Genomic DNA, 19,988 nt, shown 5'->3' with positions numbered 1-19,988 from the left:
AGCTCAGAGAAGACAAATAGTGAATCCGTGGCATCTTACTACACTGATGGACAGTGACTGCAATGAGGTATGGGTGGGGACACAATAATAAGGCTGAATGTGATGACCACATTGTTTTTCTTGTGAAACCTTCAGAAGAGTGTATATCGATAATGAAAAGAAAACCAGGAGGAGGGTGTTAAAAAAAAAAAACAAAAAAAAACCCAACGAGCTTTATTTGGGCGATACCAGCAGGGACATGAGGAAGTCCTTCACAACATGAGACCATCCAGAGTATTTTTATTTTTAATTGCTCTAACAGGTAACAGTTTGTTCCACGTAATAATAGTGATTATACCAATGACTGCAATGGTATAAAAGATGACGGAGGGGAATTTGGAATAGTGTCATAAGATATTTGCACTATCCATAAAATGGTATAGTGTTACTTGAAAAAGCATTTGGATTGTATGTAAATGTATAGTGCAAACTCAAGGGAAACACAATTTGAAATTTTTTATAAGTATAATAGATATGCTAAGAGAGGCAGAAAAGGGAATTACATACAATGCTCAATTAAAACCAGAGAAGGCCAAAAAATATTGGAAGGGGGAAAAAACAAAGAACAAGGGCAATAAATAGAAAACAGATGGAGTCTACTTGAAACATGAAGGCACACATAGATTAAAAGTAAAGGACAGAGAAAGATACACCATGCTAACACTACTCAAAAGAAAGTTGGAGTAGTATATTAATTTCAGACAAAGCAGACTTCAGACAAGGAAATTTATCAGAGACAAAGAAAAGCATTACATAGTGACAAAAGGGTCAATTTGAAAAAATACAACAGTAGTTAAAATACTTAACATGTATGCACCTAACAACAGAGTCAAAATAAGTGAAGCAAAAACTGATAGAAAGGCGGAGCAGAAAGGCAGAGAGCTCTTAGGGGTTTTGTGAGGACTTCATTGCATAGTCATAATTGACCAAATTATTGGCCATTGGCTGATTCAACCTCCAGTCCCCACCCTTGGGTGGGGGGTCCGAAAGTCTTTCATTAACATGACAAAACACCTGTTTCACCTTTAAGATGGCAGTGTTTTCAGGAACTGTGGATGAAGACCAAATATACCTGTGATATATATATGTAGTCATATGAATGACCAAATACGTATTTCTTATGACTCAGTATATTGCACACACCTATTAAGTCCTCCATACCGTTTTGGTTGTTGAAACATGAATATATGTAACTTTCACTTTGCTTTTAAACATGTGCCATGTTCTCCTGCCTGATGAAGATTCTGTGGGACTTCAGCATCCACAGCCATCCATGTGCTCTTTGTACAGGTGGTGGGTGTGTTCAGGGGAGTGAGCCTGGACTAGAAACCAGGGGGCCTGGATTTAGGCTGAGCTCTACCACCAACTTGCTCTGTGATCTGGGTTCTGCCTTCCAAATAAGGGACACTAAGCGCTGTGGCCCAGTGGGGTGAAGTGACTGGCCCCCAAATACTGTAGATCTCTGGTGCCAAGTCAGGCTTGTTGCTACCCAGTTACTAGCACCCAGTTCCAGCACACTTACCTTATCTCAGGAAAGCTGTAGTCCTTCCCTTCTACACCTCACTTAGTAATGAAATCATAACTCCATCTGTAGAGACCATGCACCAGGGACGTGTTAGCTATGAGGACCCTGCCAGCCCATTCCCATGATCGGCCCCATTCAGCTCCAGCCTCTGCCAGAACCTGGGGGACACGCCTACCTGCCCCGCTCACCCCTGCGGATCGTTGTACTCTGGAGATCTCTCAGGGACAGCGTTAGCTAATGGGTCCTCACCTGCAGTCAGACAGGATTGGGAGCAGATGCTCATTCTCTCCATACTCACTGTGTGCACTTGGAGTGCAGTTCAATCTCTCTGAGCCTCGGTTTTCTCATCTGGGTAACAGAAGAGGGCAGCAATGTGTATCTCCTAAGATCATTAGTATTAAATTGAACAATGAATATATAAAGGGCCTAGAATATCCCCTGGCTCTTAGCACAGGTCCAGGTAAGTGGAACCTGATTTAAGAGTTTCTGGGCACTAGGAAGCTTCCCTTCCCCACATATATAATTTAAAATAAAAATAATGCTTAACCACAAAATAAATACAATAAAGTCCATCAAAATCCTGACTTTCTCATGATGACTACTTTCAGTGCCTTTTTTTTCTTGGCAGATTCTTTTAAAACTCATTTTTCAACCCTTTTGGTGCCCTGAGCTCTTGCTTGTTCAGCCCCTGAGACAGGCCCGCAGCCCTTGGGGTGAGCCCAGGTGAGGAAGCACCTATGGGGGGGCGGAGTCTGAGCAGAAGGGCAGGTGCTGCCACCTGCCGGCCCTTCACATACAGTCCCGGCTGAGCCCCAGAGCCCAGTAGGCAGGTGGGGCTCGGAGCCAGTCCCAGAGGGCTGCAGCCAGGGCCAGGCTCTTCAGCCCCTGCCCGAGGGGAGCCTGCCAAGGGACAAGGCTGCCGCTGGCTAATGATCGACGCATCCCAAATATTGACAGAGCCCAGGTCTTGCCACTGTCCAACCATACATGACTCTGCCCTGAGTCACAGGGGAGAGAAGAGGGACTTTGGAGCCTAGCACACTGCCACTGACCCCCGAACAGGACGACTTAGGGAGCCCTCGGAGCGTCTTCCTTTTCATGAAATGAAGGCTGTGAGAAGGCTGCCATCACGGGACCAGCAACGCTGAGGTTCCCTACGGCACCACTCGCCCCGGGCCTGTGGCTCACCCGGAGGCCCTCCTGGCCGGTCCGCTGGCTCTTCCCCGGGCCGTCTGCTTGCCCAGCCTCCCAGCCTCCCCAGGACCTGGCCCGCCTGCTCCTGGGCCTTCGCGCAGCAGCTCCTCCTGCTGCCTGCCAGCTCCCCACAGCTTGCCCTGGTCCTCTTGGACTCAACTCAGGGAGCAGCTTCCCATCTGTCCTTAATGCCCCCACTCCTCCACCCCAGGTTGGAAGAGCCAGCGGACCGGCCAGGAGGGCCTCCGGGTGAGCCACAGGCCCGGGGCGAGTGGTGCCGTAGGGAACCTCAGCGTTGCTGGTCCCGTGATGGCAGCCTTCTCACAGCCTTCATTTCATGAAAAGGAAGACGCTCCGAGGGCTCCCTAAGTCGTCCTGTTCGGGGGTCAGTGGCAGTGTGCTAGGCTCCAAAGTCAACTCAGGAGGGTCCCCCAACCTCCTGCCCCAGCAGCCCCAGTGCAGGGCACTCTGCACATTGCTGGCGCCCACTGGAGAGCTGACCGTCCACCTTCACAGGTGGCTCTGCCTGCACTGGCCTCTCCCTTCTCTTTGGAGTTAGTAGTTACTGTGACCACCAGCCCTGGACGGTGCATGGGGAGTGAGGAGAGACGAGAGGGCCTCACCCAGGGCCTTACCCCCAGTACCAGGCACCGCAGGCTGTATTCTGTTTGATCCTCACAACCACTAGATGGAGTGGGTGTGAACCCAAGTTCTCAGGCAAGAAAATGAAGGTTCAGGAAGGTCAGGCAACAAGCCTTAGGCTGCCAACTGGGAAATGACTATGGCACTAAGGATAAAGTGAGCCGGGCGGTTCTGTTCTATTTGTGCTTTTGTTTTAGAGAGAAAAGTTGTTTAAGACGGGTGTTGACTGTTTTTTGTTTTTATTTTGGTATTATTAATCGACAATTACATGAGGAACATTATGTTTACTAGACTCCCCACTTCACCAAGTACCCCCCACAAACCCCATTACAATCACAGCCCCAAAGCATTTGGATTGTATATAAATGTATAGTGCATCCCCCCACATTATACATGCTAATCTTAATGGCCTATTTCTTCTCCCCCCACACCCTTATCCCTCCCTTCCCACCCCTCCTCCCCAGTCCCTTTCCCTTTGGTAACTGTTAGTCCATTCTTGGGTTCTGTGATTCTGCTGCTGTTTCATTCCTTCATTTTTTCTTTGTTCTTATGCTCTACATATGAGTGAAATCATTTGGTACTTGTCTCTCTCCGCCTGGCTTATTTCACTGAGCATGAAACCCTCTAGCTCTATCCATGTTGTTGCAAATGGTAGGATTTGTTTTCTTCTTATGGCTGAATAATATTCCATTGTGTATATGTACCACATCTTCTTTATCCATTCATCTGCTGATGGACACTTAGGTTGCTTCCATTTCTTGGCTATTGTAAATAGTGCTGCGATAAACATAGGGGTGCATCTGTCTTTTTCAAACTGGGCTGCTACATTCTTAGGGTAAATTCCTAGAAGTGGGATTCCTGGGTCAAATGGTATTTCTATTTTGAGCTTTTTGAGGAACCTCCATACTGCTTTCCACAATGGTTGAACTAATTTACATTCCCAGCAGCAGTGTAGGACGGTTCCCCTTTCTCCACAACCTCACCAACATTTGTTGTTCTTAGTCTTTTCAATGCTGGTCATCCTTACTGGTGTGAGATGATATCTCATTGTGGTTTTAATTTGCATTTCTCTGATGACTAGCAATGTGGAGCATCTTTTCATGTGTCTGTTGGCCATCTGAATTTCTTCTTTGGAGAACTGTCTGTTTAGCTCATCTGCCCATTTTTTAATTGGATTATTTGCTTTTTGTTTGTTGAGGTGCATGAGCTCTTTATATATTTTGGATGTCAACCCTTTATTGGATCTGTCATTTATGAATATATTCTCCCATACTCTAGGATACCTTTTTGTTCTATTGATGGTGTCCTTTGCTGTACAGGTTTTCACCTTGATATAGTCCCACTTGTTCATTTTTGCTTTTGTTTCCCTTGCCCGGGGAGATATGTTCATGAAGAAGTTGCTCATGTTTATGTCCAAGAGATTGTTGCCTATGTTTTTTTCTAAAAGTTTTATGGTTTCATGGCTTACATTCAGGTCTTTGATCCATTTCAAGTTTACTTTTGTGTATGGGGTTAGACAGTGATCCAGTTTCATTCTCTTACATGTAGCTGTCCAGTTTTGCCAGCACCAACTGTTGAAGAGGCTGTCATTTCCCCATTGTATGTCCATGGCTCCTTTATCATATATTAATTGACCGTATATGTTTGGGTTAATATCTGGACTCTCTATTCTGTTCCACTGGTCTGTGGGTCTGTTCTTGTGCCAGTACCAAATTGTCTTGATTACTGTTGGCTTTGTAGTAGAGCTTGAAGTTGGGGAGCAAGATCCCCCCTTGATTTGTTTTTATATCCCACAAATAAGTGAAATTATACGGTATTTGTCTTTGTCTGACTTAGTTCACTGAGCATAATACCCTGTAGCTCCATCCATGTTGTTGCGAATGGTAGTATTTGTTTTTTTCTTAAGGCTGCATAATATTCCATTGTGTATATGTACCACATCTTCTTTATCCAGTCATCTATTGATGGACACTTAGGTTGCTTCCATATTTTGGCTATTGTAAATAATGTGGCAGTAAACATAGGGGTCCATATGTCCTTTTGAATCGGGGATTTTGCTTTTTTGGGGTAAATTCCTAGGAGTGGAATTATTGGGTTGAATGGTATTTCTATTTTAGTTTTGTAAGGAACCTCTCCATACTGCTTTCCACAGTAGTTTTACCGATTTACATTCCCACCAACAGTGTAGGAGGGTTCCCATTTCTCCACATCTTCACCAATAGTTGTTATTTTTTTGTCTTTCAGATAGTGACCTTTCTGACTGGTGTGAGGTGATATCTCATTGTGGTTTTGATTTGCATTTCCCTAATGATTAACTATTAGCATCTTTTCATATGCATATTGGCCATCTTCTTTTGTGGAGAAATGTCTGTTCAGATCCTCTGCCCATTTTTTAATTGGGTTATTTGCTTTTTTGGTGTTGAGGCACATGAGCTCTTTATATATTTTGGATATTAACTCCTTATCAGTAAATCATTTATGAATATATTCTCCCATACTGTAAATTGCCTCTTTGTTCTGCTGATGGTGTCCTTTGCTGTACAGAAGCTGTTTAGTTTGATGTAGTCCCACTTGTTTATTTTTTATTTTTTTTCCCTTGCCTGAGGAGATATGTGCAGGAAAAAATTACTCATACTTATGTTTAAGAGATTTTTGCCTAAATTTTCTTCTAAGAGTTTTATGGTTCCGTGTCTTACATTCAGGTCTTTGATCCATTTAAAGTTTACTTTTGTGTATGGAGTTAGGCAGGAATCCATTTTCATTCTCTTGCATGTAGCTGTCCAGTTTTCCTAACACCAGTCCTTGAAGAAGCTGTCTTTTTCCCCATGGTATATTCATGGATCCTTTCTCAGATGTTAATTGAGTGTGGGTTTATATCTGGGCTCTCTATTCTGCTCTATTGATCTGTGGGTCTGTTTCTTGTGCCAGTACCATACTGTTTTGATTACTCTATTTTTGTAGTAGAGCTTGAAGTCAGGAAGCATAATCCCCCCAGTTTTGTTCATCTTTCTCAGGATTGCTTTAGCTATTCAGGTTTTTTTGTGGTTCCATATGAATTTTAGAACTGTTTGTTCTAGTTCATTGAAGAATGTAGGTATTTTGATAGGGATTGCATGGAATCTGTAAATTGCTTTGGGCAGGATGGCCCTTTTGAAAATATTAATTATTCCTAACTGTGAGCACAGGATAGATTTCCATTTATTGGTGTCTTCTTTAATTTCTCTCATGAGTGTCTGTTAGTTTTCAGAGTAAAGGTCTTTCACCTCCTTGAGTAGGTTTGTTACTAGGTATTTTATTCTTTTTAATGCAATTGGAAATGGAATTGTTTTCCTAATTGTACTTTATTCTTGCTTCATTTTATAGTTTTACAATTAAGGCAACATTGAGTTAATTTTTGTATAAGGCGTGAGGCCTAGGCTGTGGTTCGTTTTTGACCTGTGGGTGCCCCACTGTGCCAGCACCCTGTGTAGGAGAGACTGTCCTTCTTCCATTGAACTGCTTTTGCACCTTTGTCAAAAACCAGACGGCCGTAGTTGTGTGGGCCTATTTCTGGGTTCTCTGCTTTGTCCTGTTCACCTGTGTGTCTCTCCCTCCACCAATAGTCTTGCATTTACCATAACTCAGTAACACAGGCTTGATTACTGTAGCTAGATTATAAGGAATGATACTGGCTAGAGTGGTTCCTCCTAACCTACTCTCCTTTCTCTAAAGGGTTTCAGTTACTCTGGACCCTTTGCCTTTCCAATATATATTTTATAAGCTCATCTATGTCTACAAAAACAAACATATGTGCTGTTGTGTCAATAGGAATAGTGTTACACCTATAGATTGATTTTGGAAAAATTGACATCTTTACTGTGTTAAGTCTTCCAATCTGTGAACATGTTACGTCTCTCCACGTATTTAGGCCTCTTTAATTTCTTCCATCAACGTTTTGTAACTTTGGTCACACAGATCTGGTATGTTGTGTTGAATTTGTATCTAAGTACTTCACTTTCTTTAGCATGATGGAAAGCGATATTGTTTTCACAGTTCCATTGTTAATATGTAGAAATGCAATTGATTTATGTGCTGTGTATCTTTATTCTCCTTCTTTGCTATTGAAAAGATCAAGTTTTCTTGTGTTGGTTTAAAAGTTGTATTTTTTATCTTGTTTTGTTTGTCCCTGGGACTATTTCCAGAGGCTGGAAGTGTTTGCTTTTATACCTCTCAGTAGTTTCTCTGGGCAGCAGGTCAGTAGGTCTCCTCACGCTGTCATACCAAAGTTCCCACCATGCTCCTCAACCACAGTGACAGGAAGCTCACCTGGGGAATCTGTAACAGGACAAAGACCTCTAGCGTACGGTCACTCTCTCAGTCCATCATGTCCCACTGCAAACGCCAGGGGTGCTGACCCAGTGCACTAATCCGCAGGCGGTTCCAGCCGCCCCCCTTCCTCCCACTTTCAAGCAGTCCCATGTCTCCCATTCCCAGCCCGTAAGGAGGTGGACCCTGCAGGCCCCTCTCAGGCATGCCTCTCCCTGTGGTAGCGTATGGATACCTTGGTGAGTCCTGGTGGCCCTCTGGGCTGCAATCCGCTGCTGTGGTCCTGACGGACTGGGCGTGATCCCCAGGTCGTCTCCTTTACAGCTGACTGGCTTGTGCTGTACTTCCTGAGATTGCTGCTCTTCATTCTCAACAGTCCTGACGGGGAGAACTAGGGCTACCCGGGCAGAAGAGACTCTTAAAGGCCATGTGGTCCAGTGGCTTTCGACCGTCATACATTGAAATGACCTGGGGAGTTTTAAAGATACCAGCGTCTGGATACCCCACCTAAATCAATTACACCAGAATCTCTGATGGTGAAGCTGATCATAGCTGTTTTGGAAAGGTGCCCCAGGGATTCAAATGTACAGTCGGGGTTAAGAACCACCCCTCCTATTTAACCCCTTCACTTTACTGACGCCCAGAGAAGTGACTTGCCCGAGGCCACAGTCAGGCCGATTTTCTGACTTCAGACTATTTGCCTCACCTCTCTCTCCTTTCACCAGGTACATCCTGACTTACTTCTCTGCTTCATCCAATTACTCCCCTAAGGCTCCGTCCAGACAGAGCCCCTTGCGTACTGCTCTTCGTGCCCCAGGTGCACTGGGAGCTCACTTCGGGCTGCAGCAGCCCCTCCAGACCTGGCTACTCCCCCACAGGGCCGCAGTGGCCTCCACACCCAGCAGGTGCTCCAGCAGCTGCCCTCAGCGGACACAGCAGGAAACAGGAGCACCCAGGATTGGGAAGCCTGGCTCCACATGAACTTCCCTGAACCTTGGTTTCCTCTTCTGAAATGTGGGCTAAAACCCTGTCTTCACCGCTGGGCTCACTACAAAGCCTCAGCTTCGGAGCCCTCACTGGCAGGCTCCTCCCGAGGCCCGGGAGGGGCTCTCAGCCTGTGGATCCCTCTGTATTCCTTTTCATGGACAGCCCCCAAAGGTTGCTTGATGCTCCCCACCCCACAGAGTTGCTGTAGGAGTTAAATAGATTCTGTTCATAAAATACGGGAATGCAGTAGGTGCTCAATGTGTCACTCCCTCAGAACAGCCCAGAGAAGCAGGGACAGGACACACAGAACCATGCTGGCATGTCCCTTTAATGTCCCCCATATCACCATCCCACCACCTGGCCCATTCCAGGGGCGGCCTCCAGGCAGACCAGCGAGCGGCATTACGGCACCTGGCCCTTGGGGGCAACCTCCTCAGCTCTGATGTGGCTGTGGATCCAGTCGAGGTAGCGGCTGACCTTGGTGTAGACACCGTAGTTGTGGATGCGCCCGCAGCCCTCTCCCCAGCTCACCAGGCCCACCAGGAACCAGGTACCATGGAAGGAGGCCACCATGGGCCCCCCACTGTCCCCCTCACACGCGTCCCGTGAGTCCCCAAGGATGCCGGCGCACAGCATGTTCTCTGAGACCATGTTGTGCATGATCTGGGCACACTCGTCATGTGGGGCCACAGGGATCTTGATGAAGTTGAGGACAAAGGTACGGTTCCTCTTGGTCTCACTGCGATAGCCCCAGCCCGTCACCACCGTCTCCTGGCCAACCTGCGTGAGCTGGCGCTCAGAAAGGCCGCTGTCTGGGAGGCAGATGGGCACGATGGTCTGGGAGAGGGTGGCGGGCCGCGCCAGGCGCAGCAGGGCGATGTCATTGTCGGTGGTGCTCCGGGTGTAATTGGGGTGCATGAGGACCTCCCTGATGTCCACGTCCACCTCCCAGTTCTCCCAGCGCCGCAGGTCGTACTCCCCTGAGGGCAGAGGGGCTTTCAGAGCCAGCTTGGGGGTGCCTGCCTCCCAAGCAGCCCTGCGAGGCCGACCCGATCACTGTGTCAGGCAGGCCCTGGTGGAGCTGGGGAAGTGGACCCACAGCTGGTGTGGCCACTGAGCACCCCAGCCTCTGTCACAGGCCATCTGTCTGCACCTCACAGCCCATAGTGTCAGTCCTGAAGGGGCAAAGGCTGGCAACAGACCAGAGCTGCAAAGGGACCGCAGAGCAACCAGAGCTGGAGACAGCGGGCCCTCCTGCCAGCAGTGCCTGGCTCGAGCACAAGGCACAGATGCGCCACGGGGGCGGGGGCAGGGGCAGGGAGCAAGGCCCAGAGAGCAACAGGACACGTGTGTCTGCCAGGCAAGAAGGATCTGGATCACACCTGAGAGACAGGATCCCCTCAGAAAAGCCTAATGACTCCTGGCAGGGGAGGGAACTGGGAATCCAAACTGAGCTCCACGGAGGTCACTGGTCATGCTGGAAGGGACTGTAGGGAGTGTGGACTTGGTCATTCTCAGTGGGGCTTTTCCTTCTTTTTGCATAGAGCGGAGTGACAGCGGCCTCCAGAAGCCGGTGTGGAGTGGGACCCAGGCTTGGGGACCCCGCACCCCTGTGGCGTAGCGACTGTGGCGGATGCTGGGCCCCGCCGTACAGCTCTTTGCTCATCAGCCCTGGGGCCAGGCCACGTGGATGCCCTGGAGGTCCACACGCAGCCTGCCCCACTGAGTGGGAGTGAAGAGGCAAGTGTGCGTGTAGCCCCCCATTTGCAAACACGTGTGTCTAAACACCTAGTACCAGGTCAGAGAACCAACCCCCTACTGCAAAATTCCAGGTGTCTAAAATGGTACCAGTTTAGAGGCCCCGCCCCCCAAACACCTGCACAGCTCGAGCACCCCAGAGAATGGGGTGCCCAAACCTAGCCAGCCTGTCCGGTGCCACCCCTTCCAGAGGCCACTGGAGGCTCCCTCCTGCCCGGCTCCAGCCCGCACCGAGCCTGACAGTGAGCTTCTTGGAGTCCTCCATGCAGTGGGCCGCTGTCAGCACCCAGGAGGTGTGGATGAGCACCGCCCCGCATGCCAGCTTCTTCTTTGAGTCCAGCAGGATCACCTGGGATGGGGGTGGGTCACGACATTGATTCACAGGGTCTCCTGCACACGTAGGTCTTTCCTGGGTCCCCTGGTCATGTGGGCATGGACTTAGGTCCCCTTCCTGGCATTTTTTTTCTGTATGTTTTTACAGAATTGGCCTCCTCCGGGTCGTCTCCCTGCCTTCGCCTATGCTGTCCCTGCGGTCATCCGCCACGGCCGGGGAATGCTGCTCAGCCGCTGGGGCTCAGGCTGGGCCTCGAGTCCTCTGGGAAGCCAGGCTGCTTTGGGGGTTCCCTCAGCCCCCCTCCAGCCACAGCGGCCCTGGCCCCGTTGGGTTGCTGTGTGTTGAGGGCCTGACCCTCCCTGGGTCTGTGAGTCCCCAAGGCCTGTCCTCCCCCGGCTTACTGATTTCTGTACCCCTAGTGCCCGGCAGAGAGGGGCATCAGTGCCTGCGCTCAGCCTAGCCCTGTCCCCTGAGCAGGCCTCTGCCCAGGTCCCCCCAGCAGAACACTACCTCCAGCTCTTCCCGCAGGTCTCCAGCCCCCGGCACCCCGCCCTGGCTGCCCCTCTCCCATTGGTCACCTCCACCTGTCCCGGAAACCCCGCCCCCTAGGCACTGCCTCCCCACCCCCACCGAGCGAAGCCAACACTTCCCTCCCCATTTGTGCCTCCGGAGCGGGGGCTCCCAGGAGGGGCTCAGCGGCTCCCCACCCGTCACTGAGAAGCTGCCTGTCCTCTCACCTGCCAGGGGCTCTCCCCCCGCAGCGACATCTTCCCATTGACGAGCCGCGGGTCTATGTGGTCGGCTTGGCTCGTGTCGCGCTTCAGGTTCTTGCGCTGCTTGTCCATCCGCTTCCCCAGCCTCCCACAGGGGAACTTCACTGAGGGGGCGGGGCTGGTGAGCGCCTGCAGGGCTCCCGGGGCTGTCCTCCCACCTTGCCCACCCCTGCCTGCAGGATAGTGTGCAGTACCGTACGGTTAAGGGGAGAGCGATGCTTACACCACTCAGTTTCCCTGACTGCAGATCTAGGGTTAGGCAGCCTGCACAGCACCTGATGTTAAGACTCCGACCAAGCTGCATGACTAGCTAGCTGCGTTCTTGGGGTTCACAGTACCCCAGGCTGTTGGGAATAATCCCTGAGATACGTAAGTAAGGCCTCATGCTGGGATGCCGCCAGGCTCCTAACAGAGTCAGTGAGATATTATTGGGAGGAGGAGGCGGGCGTCCCTGGAGAGCCCCAGAGTAGCTCTGAGCATGGCTGTGACGTCCTCTGCAAAGCTAGCACACGAGGAGAGCCACGCGCTGGCAGGTCTGCCCATGAGGGCCCTTCGTGCTAGGCCGAGAGCAGTGGGGAGCCATCAGCAGGGGAGCCACACAGTGACGCAAATGGAGACAACAGCAAACTACGTTTCAGAAGCTGGACAGCAAACAGCGTGACTGACAGTCAACTGAGAAAGGACACCTCAGCCAGTGACCAGGGATGCCAGCGCTGGCTGCTTGGCATACCTGAACCACAGGGAGCCACTGGTTCTGAAGTTTGTAAAGGAAAGTGCTGGAGCCCTAGACCTCTGTCCTGCCCCCTCATCAGTGGCTTGACTGCCCTCTCACCCCTGCAGAAGACCACAGGTATACTCTGCACACAGGGAACCAGAGACTGTGACCTGTGCCTCCAGGCACCATCCCCGCAAAGCGTGACGTGCAAGGTTGACCAGAAGGAGCCACATCTATAGACAGGGCAGACGGCGATCCCCTTCCCCACCTGCTCCAAGGGCGTGATGCCAGGCTGGACCCACCCAAGCATGAGCTTGGGGGAGCCCTCTCAGAAAAATGGCCTCAAGCCCCAAGGATCTGAGCCGGAGGAGCGCTGCCAGTGTCCCCTCCGATGTCCCCACAGGAATGCCCACACGGCCACCAGGCATTTTTCTCTGCAACTTCCTGCCAATCTCTAAGTACTTCAAGTGAGAAGTTAGAATTGTTTTTTCAGTAAAAGTGTTGAAATATTGGAAAATGATTGTTGAAAGTTTCCTGAAAAACGAACACAAAGTACAAGAGATGGAAAAGAGATAAACGTAGAAGATCAGCCTGGAGGAGGCAGATCTAAATTACAGGAGATCCAGAGAGAAGACAGAGAGGGGAGGTTGTCAGAGAAATTATGAAGAAATGTTCCCAGAGGTAGAGAATAGAGTTTCCACATTAAAGGGCCCACCCAGGGCCCACGCCCAGGCACAACCTGCTGAAATTCATGACAAGAGCTGTAAAATTCTCACCTCTGTGGATGTGTTCATATATAAATTCGATAACAAGTAAAATGTATAAAAAGGAAAACAGAATCAGTGTTGCTGTCTTTCCTCAGAGCTGGCCTGAGGTATACAGGGAGAATGGGATGCTGGGCTGGACAGGTGCCTTAAGGAATGAAGCCATCCAAGCCAAGCAGAAGACGTTGCAGGCCTGGCCCCCGACGTCCGCTCAGTTTGGCAGACAAGCGCACTACGGACTCATGGTGAGCGTCCCCGGGGGGCGGGGGGAGGCAGGGGCGCCGGAGGAAGGCAGGCAGGCCAGGAGAAGAACAGGCGGGAACCGGCCGCGGGCACACGCCCTTCCCGGGCCTCCGCACCCGGTCCCCGCCCGCCCCCCGGGCTCCCCCTGGCCCCCGGTTGGGGCGGCTCACCTGTGGGCACGCACTGCTCGTGGTCGTCCGCCAGCCGGTAGCCCGGCGCGCAGCTGCACTGGCGCCAGCCCTCCTCCTCCACGCAGTAGTGCGCGCAGCCGCCGTTGTCCACCGAGCAGTTGGAGAAGCGCACCTCTGAGCAGGAGGGCAGGGGGCGCCCAGGGCGCACGTGGCACGCCAGGCCCGGGCCCGCCCCCCGGCGCCGCGCCCCCGCGCCCCCTCCGCCCGGGTCCCGGCGCCGCACCCCTCACCGTGCAGGCAGAAGCGGCCCTCCCAGCCGCCGGCGCAGTCGCAGTGAAAGGAGCCAATGCCGTCGATGCACTTGCCGTGCCCGCAGCACGTGCTGTCGCAGGGGTGCTCGGGGGGCGGGGACGCGCACTGGTCCTCGTCTGCAATGTGGCGTGAGGGGGTGTCCCTGGTGCCACCAGCCCTCTTCCCGTCCCCACCGTGGCCCAGAGCCCCGAGGGGCCACGGCACAGCAGTCAGGGGTCTAGAGCTCACTCACCGAGGTACTTGGACCAGAAGGCCAGCTGTGGAGAGAAGGCTTGGGGTCAGGGGCCGACGGCCCTTTGGGGGCATATGGGGAGCCCACGGGACACTTCCTGGGTCTGGCCCAGGCGAGGCCGGGCAGCCTCTACGTGGGCAGGTGAGGGAAGGGCTTCCAAAGAGGAGTCAACTCCCGCTGGTCGCCAGCCACTGCATCCTGAGTAAGGCCACGCTTCTTGCACCCTGGTGCCCATCTCCACTCCGCAGCCCATCACAGCGCCCCCTACCAGGCCCCTGGTGCCTCGCTGCTGCTGGTCTGGGATGCCTGAACCCTAGAAGCCTTGAGGTGAGAGGCAGGAGGGATGGGAGGAACGGATGTGCTCAGGGTGCGCTTACGGAAAGTCATGTTGGTATGTGCTGGGAGGCCATTTGGGGAAAGAAGCGGGGGATCTAGTCAAGGAGGAGACCGCTGCGGACAGAGCAGGCTAGAGCGCCCCCTTCAGTCTGGGTGGGAAGGGCGCCCCTAGAGACAGGTTGGAAGGGGCCCCAGGGGGTGCACAGAGCCCCAGGTGCTAGCAGCCCAAGCCAGCCCTTGGAGATTGAGGGGGCTGAGCCTCCTCCCTTACCCTGGTCCATCCTGCCATCTGAGGGCCACTGCCATGGGGCCCGAAGAGGACTAGACCTTTTCCTCAGGTCCCTGAGCAATCAGTTTTGTCCCTGAGAATTTAGACTGAGGTACAGTGAGTGTATGCAGACAAACGTCAGGGGCTCTTGGGTCACACGCACCCGGATCACCAGGCACCTGTGTGGAAGCAGAGGTGTTGGCCTTCCCGTCACACAGAGGGAGAACGGGGACGCAGTGGTGGCCAGTCAGGTGGAGGATGGGCTGAGCTCCCTGAGTAGGGTCAGTGGGAGTCCCGGCCTAAGGCTTCCCCAAACTCTTCTCCTGGAGCTAGTTGCAGAGTTCTGTTTCTTACAGCCACATGTGCCCAGACTAAGACCACAGGGCCAGTGTCATTCATCCACTCACACTCCAGCCCCCTCCCCAGTCTCCAAGAAGGCCTCAGCAGCCAGGTCCCAGCCGGCCACCAGCCCACCCCTAAGCCTCATCCTCCAGATCCAGCCGGTGGCCTTACCGTGTCATCCACATTCTGGAAAATCTCCTGGGCCTCCTCGAAGTCGCAGATCTCCTCTCTGCACTCCCGCTCCAGGCTGCTGGCCCGGAGCTCCTCCAGGAAGGTGTTGGCACGTTTGCGGAGCCGCAGCACCTGGTGGGCATGCTGGCTGCTGGAGAACACTGAGTCTGTTTGAGGGGAGGGGAGCTCACTTTGGTGGGGGGCCGTGCAGGGCCCAAGCTGTGGGGGAGGGCTGGGAGGGCTTGTCTTGGCCCCTCAGGACTTCAGATTCCAGGTAAGGATGTGGTCCCCTGCTCTTCTGCTCTCTTCCTCCACACAAAGCAGGCGGCCATCCACTGGAGGACAGGAGACTTAGCCAAAGTGTGTGTGCTGGGACAGACAGACCTCCGTGTGAACCCCAGCCTGGCCTCTATGTGACCTTGAGCCAGTGTCTTTACGTCTCTAAACCTCATCTAAACTGAAGATGAGATAATCATGCAAAACACTTGTACAATGGCCAGTACCGAAGTGGGCACCAGTGACAGTTAATCTCTGAATGCACCTGTGCAACCCCCCCTTGGTCCCTTGCTCCCCTCCGCTCCTCCTGGGCCTCCCCCCACTGAGCATTTCCCATGCCTAACCTGTGGGCGGGCACACCTGGCGGGGAGCAGGCCTGTCACCCAGTGAGCACCGCAAATGTCTCCTGGGCTCTTTGTCTCAGGCAGAGGGGGACAGCCGAGATGGAGGGATCAGGTCGTGGTGTGTGCTCATGGAGCGTGCAAAGGCCAGGAAATGAAGGCATGCCAGAACTGAGTCTGGACAGACGGCCATGTGGGCCGCAGGTGGGAGTCAAGGGGGAGGGGCACCCCGGGTAGGTAAGCAGCTCAAGGAGAGGCCGACATGCAAGAAACAGCCTGTGTGGCTCAAGGAGACGTGGGGGCTATAGCATAAACCAGGCAGCTCATTCCTCCTGAAGGCCTCTGGGGCATCCAAGCCCCTTCCTGTTGGTGGGGAGGTCGGGGGGCAGGGCAATGGAACTGCAGATGTGCATCTTTGAAGGAGAGGTCACCCTGGCCTGGTGGCCTGGGCCTGGGGCTTTCACACTTGAGGGAGTGAGGGTGTGGTGCAGGAAGGCCCCAGGGGCTCTGATCCACTCCCCGGGGGCAGGACGGAGCTTCAGGAAGTGACCCTGGGGCTCCCTGCACTCACACAGTACCCTGTCCTCAAGGCCTGAAGCTCAGAGGAGATGTGGAAGGCCGGGGGAGGCTCTGAGGGTCCCAGGAGGGTCGGGTGTGGGGTGGAAGACTGGCCTTACCAAGAGTAGATGGTGTGCTGGAAATCCCCCAGACGGTCACAAACAGAAAGAGGCTTGCGAGCTGCCACATTCTGGAGTTGCTGACACCTGTCTGAGGAGGACTTGTGAGTTCCCGGCAGCCCCACCAGCGCCTGCTCACACTGGGGGGACTGCCGGTCCCCCCTGCCCCCCTACCGCAGGTGGGCACTGAGTGAAACGGCCTCCCGTGCATGGTGACCATCATGGGGTTCCTGGTCGCTAGATAGACAGCCTCCTGGCATCTCAGTCTCCTTCTCCAAACGGAGCTAAGCTCACACAACATGCTCTGAGTGTGAAGGGTGAGGAGACAAAGTGGAAAGGGCCAAGTCCTGGCGAAGATCAAGGGACTCAGCACCCAGAATGCCTGTGCCCTGCCTCGCCCCATTCTCTGGACAGGGTTGGGGGACCTGCCTTTGCTGATCTAATGGCCATGTTATGAGTAATGACTTTTATCAGACCTTCATGGAGTCTTTCAACAATTTGTACATGTTTTGGGCCACCAAGTCAGACAGCTGGTGCAGATCCAGCTCCGGACAGCACCACCAGGCAAGAGGCCTAACTGCTGCATGCCTCAGTTTCCTCATTTGTAAAATGAGTAGAAAACTGTACCTCTGCCTTTCAGTGGGGTGTGAAAATTAAATGCGTTAATCCACATAAAACTCTTAAAACCCTGTTTGCACACAGCAAATGGTCGGGAAACATTACTATTATCTCAGTCAAGATTCATGACCACCAAGAGGTACTAATGTTGTCACCCTACTTCACAGAGGGGAGAATTGAAGATCAGAAGAGTGAAGTCGCTTATTAAAAAACCCCAACCAGGGAGAGGCAGAGCTAGGACTCAAGCCCAGGCCTGTATGGCTCCACACCTGGAGCCTGTCCCAAATCACTGGGTGACCCAAAAGGCCTCAGAGGTAACCCTGCTGGCTGGACACCTAGGACCCTTCACTGCCTCCAAGACCGAGGCAGAGGTAAGCCTCCTGCCCCATCTGTATCCCCCAACATCTGACCTCACCTTCTTCCCCCACTGACTCCCTCTGAGACTGACATTTACATCTGATGCCCCAGGTTTGTGGTGGTGAGCATGTAGTAGAAGGTCCTGTACTCCAAGCTGCCTCTGGCAGTAGCCCTGGGCCCTGGAGGCCCTCAGCCCACTTCCAGTTGCCTGTCGATCAAGGAAGAAGACCTCATGGCTCCCAGGCCTAAGGAATGCCAACCAGTAGCCCTGGCCTGGCCAGCAGCAGAGCCCTGACTCCCCTTTACACCCAGCTCCAGCTGGCCTCTGGAACCCCAGCTCGAGGCGTCGCCAGCCCGCTCAGCCCCCTCCAGCCCCCTCACAGGCCTGTCTTGAAGGGCACTTACTGGGGTGGGCCGTGGGACTGCAAGTTTGCCCTCCTGCCGCCATGACAGTCTGGAACTGAGTTAATCCGTAACTGCAAATATTTGCTCAGCCCTCGATGCTGGGGCCGCCCTCTCCACAGATAAACAAGTTCCCAGCTCAGGATGGCCGTGCTTGTCTAAAGCCTTCTGCCTGCCAGCGGTGCCATCCAGGAGGGAGGAGGGTGAGGGACTGGCACTGCCAAGATGTGGCCTCATTTTTGCCCGAGTGGCTGGCTGTGGGAGGAATGCCAGGCCCACTGTGCAGATGGGGACATCTTGCCCCAGATCAGCACACTGAAGGATTCCGTATTTCACCAACTCTAAGATGCCATTAATTACAAGATGCACCTATTTCATAAGCCAGAGTAAAACAAAAGAGTCACTGTCAATCACAGTGACACGCCACCCCAATTTCTGATTTCCGTGATGTAAAACATGAGGAGACATGCCTTCCGTGTCCCTGCTATGTGGGTGCTGGGCACTCTGCTAGACTCCCCCCACACCTGCTCCTGGCTATTCCTATAACCCCTACTTGGCAGATGAGGACACTCAGAAATCTTTTGTTACTTGCCCAAATTCACCGATCTCGTAGGTAGCAGGTCTGGATTAGAACTCAGGTCTTCTGGCCCCGCTTGGCCACCTTTGTGAACAAGTGAGGGAAATAAACAGGATTCCGGAAAGGCTGCGGTCAGTTCATGGCTGACAAGCAGGAAAGCAGAGGGCAGAGGGAAGGGCTGGAGCCTGTGTGGGGCCTGCCGTCTATCAGCGTAAATCCCTGGCCCCGCGGGGCCGGAGGCGCCCCATTTCCTGCGTACCTACCCCCTCCTTGGAGGACTAGACTACACCCCTCCAAGCCCTGATCCCCGTCCCGCCCCACTCGCACGTGACCCGCCCCACTCCCCGCGCTGTCGCCTGACCCTGACCCCAGGGTCAATCAGATCCTCTGCCCAGCCCCTTCGGAGTGGGGCCTCAGAACCCTGGTCAGCTTGAGCTCCGGAGGTGGGCGAATCCGAAGCGAGGGCCCAGGCCTCCCTGTTGGCCTAACGCAGAGGCCACCGGAGGGAAGAACGCAGGCTCACGCGGGTTTACACCTCAACTGGCCCCCTGCCTGGATGGGTTATGTAAACTTCCCCCGGCCTCGATTTCCAAATCTGTAAAATGGACCAAAAATAGCATCCACCTCGGGTGGATGTTAGAAGGATTTAATTAAATAGTTTCTGCAAGGTGGGCAGAGCCTGGGGCTTCACAAGCCATCCGCAGCAAGCTTCCTCTGTTGGCGGAGAAGGCGAGGTCCCACACCGCGCACAGAGAGGGTCCAGCCCAGGACGGCTGCCTGCTGCCCCAGCTCGGCAGCGCCGGCTCCGCGTCCCCGGACCAGAGCGGCTGGAGGTGGGCCGGTACTGCCGTCCTGCCCACCCCACGCCCGCCCATCGTACGGGCCCTCTCAAGGCCCGGCGCAGGCAGGCCGGGAGAGGCAGGCAGAGGCTCTGCGGAGCACCCCTCGGGGACCGGAGGTGGGTGGCTGCAGGCCTGCGGCAGCGGCACAAGGACACGCTGACTTTTTTTAAAAAAATCATACGATATAATGCACTCTTCAAATGTACAATTCTGGTGTGACACATGTTCTGTCAGTGTACCACCAGCACAATCACGGTGTGGGGCATTCTGTCACCCTCAGATTTCCTGTGCCCCCGCCCCCTCAGGCCCAGGCAACCACCGATCGGATTTCTGTGGCACGTAAATGGAATCCTCCTGTACATAGCCGGGTAAGCCTGGCTTCTTTCATTCAACATAAAGCTTTTGAGACTCCTCCATGGGGATGTGTGTATCAGTAGTTTCCTTCTATTGCTGAGTGGTTTCCATTGTATGGATGTACTACAGTGTACTTATCCATTCACCAATTCTTGGCTATTTTTAAGTAAAGCCACTAGAACATTCACATACAGGTGTTTGTGTGGGTATATGTTTTCAGTCCTATTGGGAAAATATCTAGGAATGGGATTCCTGAGTCATGTGCTAAGTACATGTTTACTTTTATACAAAAATAAAAAAGCCAAACTCTTATCAAAAGTGGCTCTGCCATTTTGCATTCTTACAAGCAACATACAGATGTTCCAGTCGCCCTGCATCGTCCCACCACTTAGTGCTCACATGTGTGTGTTTCTGAGCTGTTTTAACAGCTGTATGGAAATACATCATTGTAGCTTTAATTTCCATTTCCCTAA

The 19,988-nt window shown here is 52.9% G+C and overlaps 1 protein-coding gene across 1 annotated transcript; it reads right to left on the bottom strand.

Moving 5' to 3' along the window:
• Positions 1 to 9,004: 9,004 nt before the first annotated feature.
• Positions 9,005 to 17,892, bottom strand: PROC (protein C, inactivator of coagulation factors Va and VIIIa). The gene is made up of 9 exons (XM_036884244.2): positions 17,746 to 17,892; positions 16,366 to 16,452; positions 15,072 to 15,238; positions 13,955 to 13,979; positions 13,701 to 13,838; positions 13,450 to 13,584; positions 11,522 to 11,661; positions 10,682 to 10,799; positions 9,005 to 9,672 (listed from the first exon to the last, which is right to left on the bottom strand). Exons 1-9 carry the CDS (start codon positions 17,786 to 17,788, stop codon positions 9,095 to 9,097), a joined length of 1,431 nt encoding a protein of 476 aa, XP_036740139.2. The 5' UTR covers positions 17,789 to 17,892; the 3' UTR covers positions 9,005 to 9,094.
• Positions 17,893 to 19,988: the final 2,096 nt, after the last annotated feature.

This window comes from Manis pentadactyla, chromosome 8, assembly GCF_030020395.1.
Source record: "Manis pentadactyla isolate mManPen7 chromosome 8, mManPen7.hap1, whole genome shotgun sequence".
Classification (NCBI taxonomy): Eukaryota; Metazoa; Chordata; class Mammalia; order Pholidota; family Manidae; genus Manis; species Manis pentadactyla.
The sequence above is the reverse complement of the archived record's forward strand: the minus strand, read 5'-3'. Positions and strand labels throughout refer to the sequence as shown.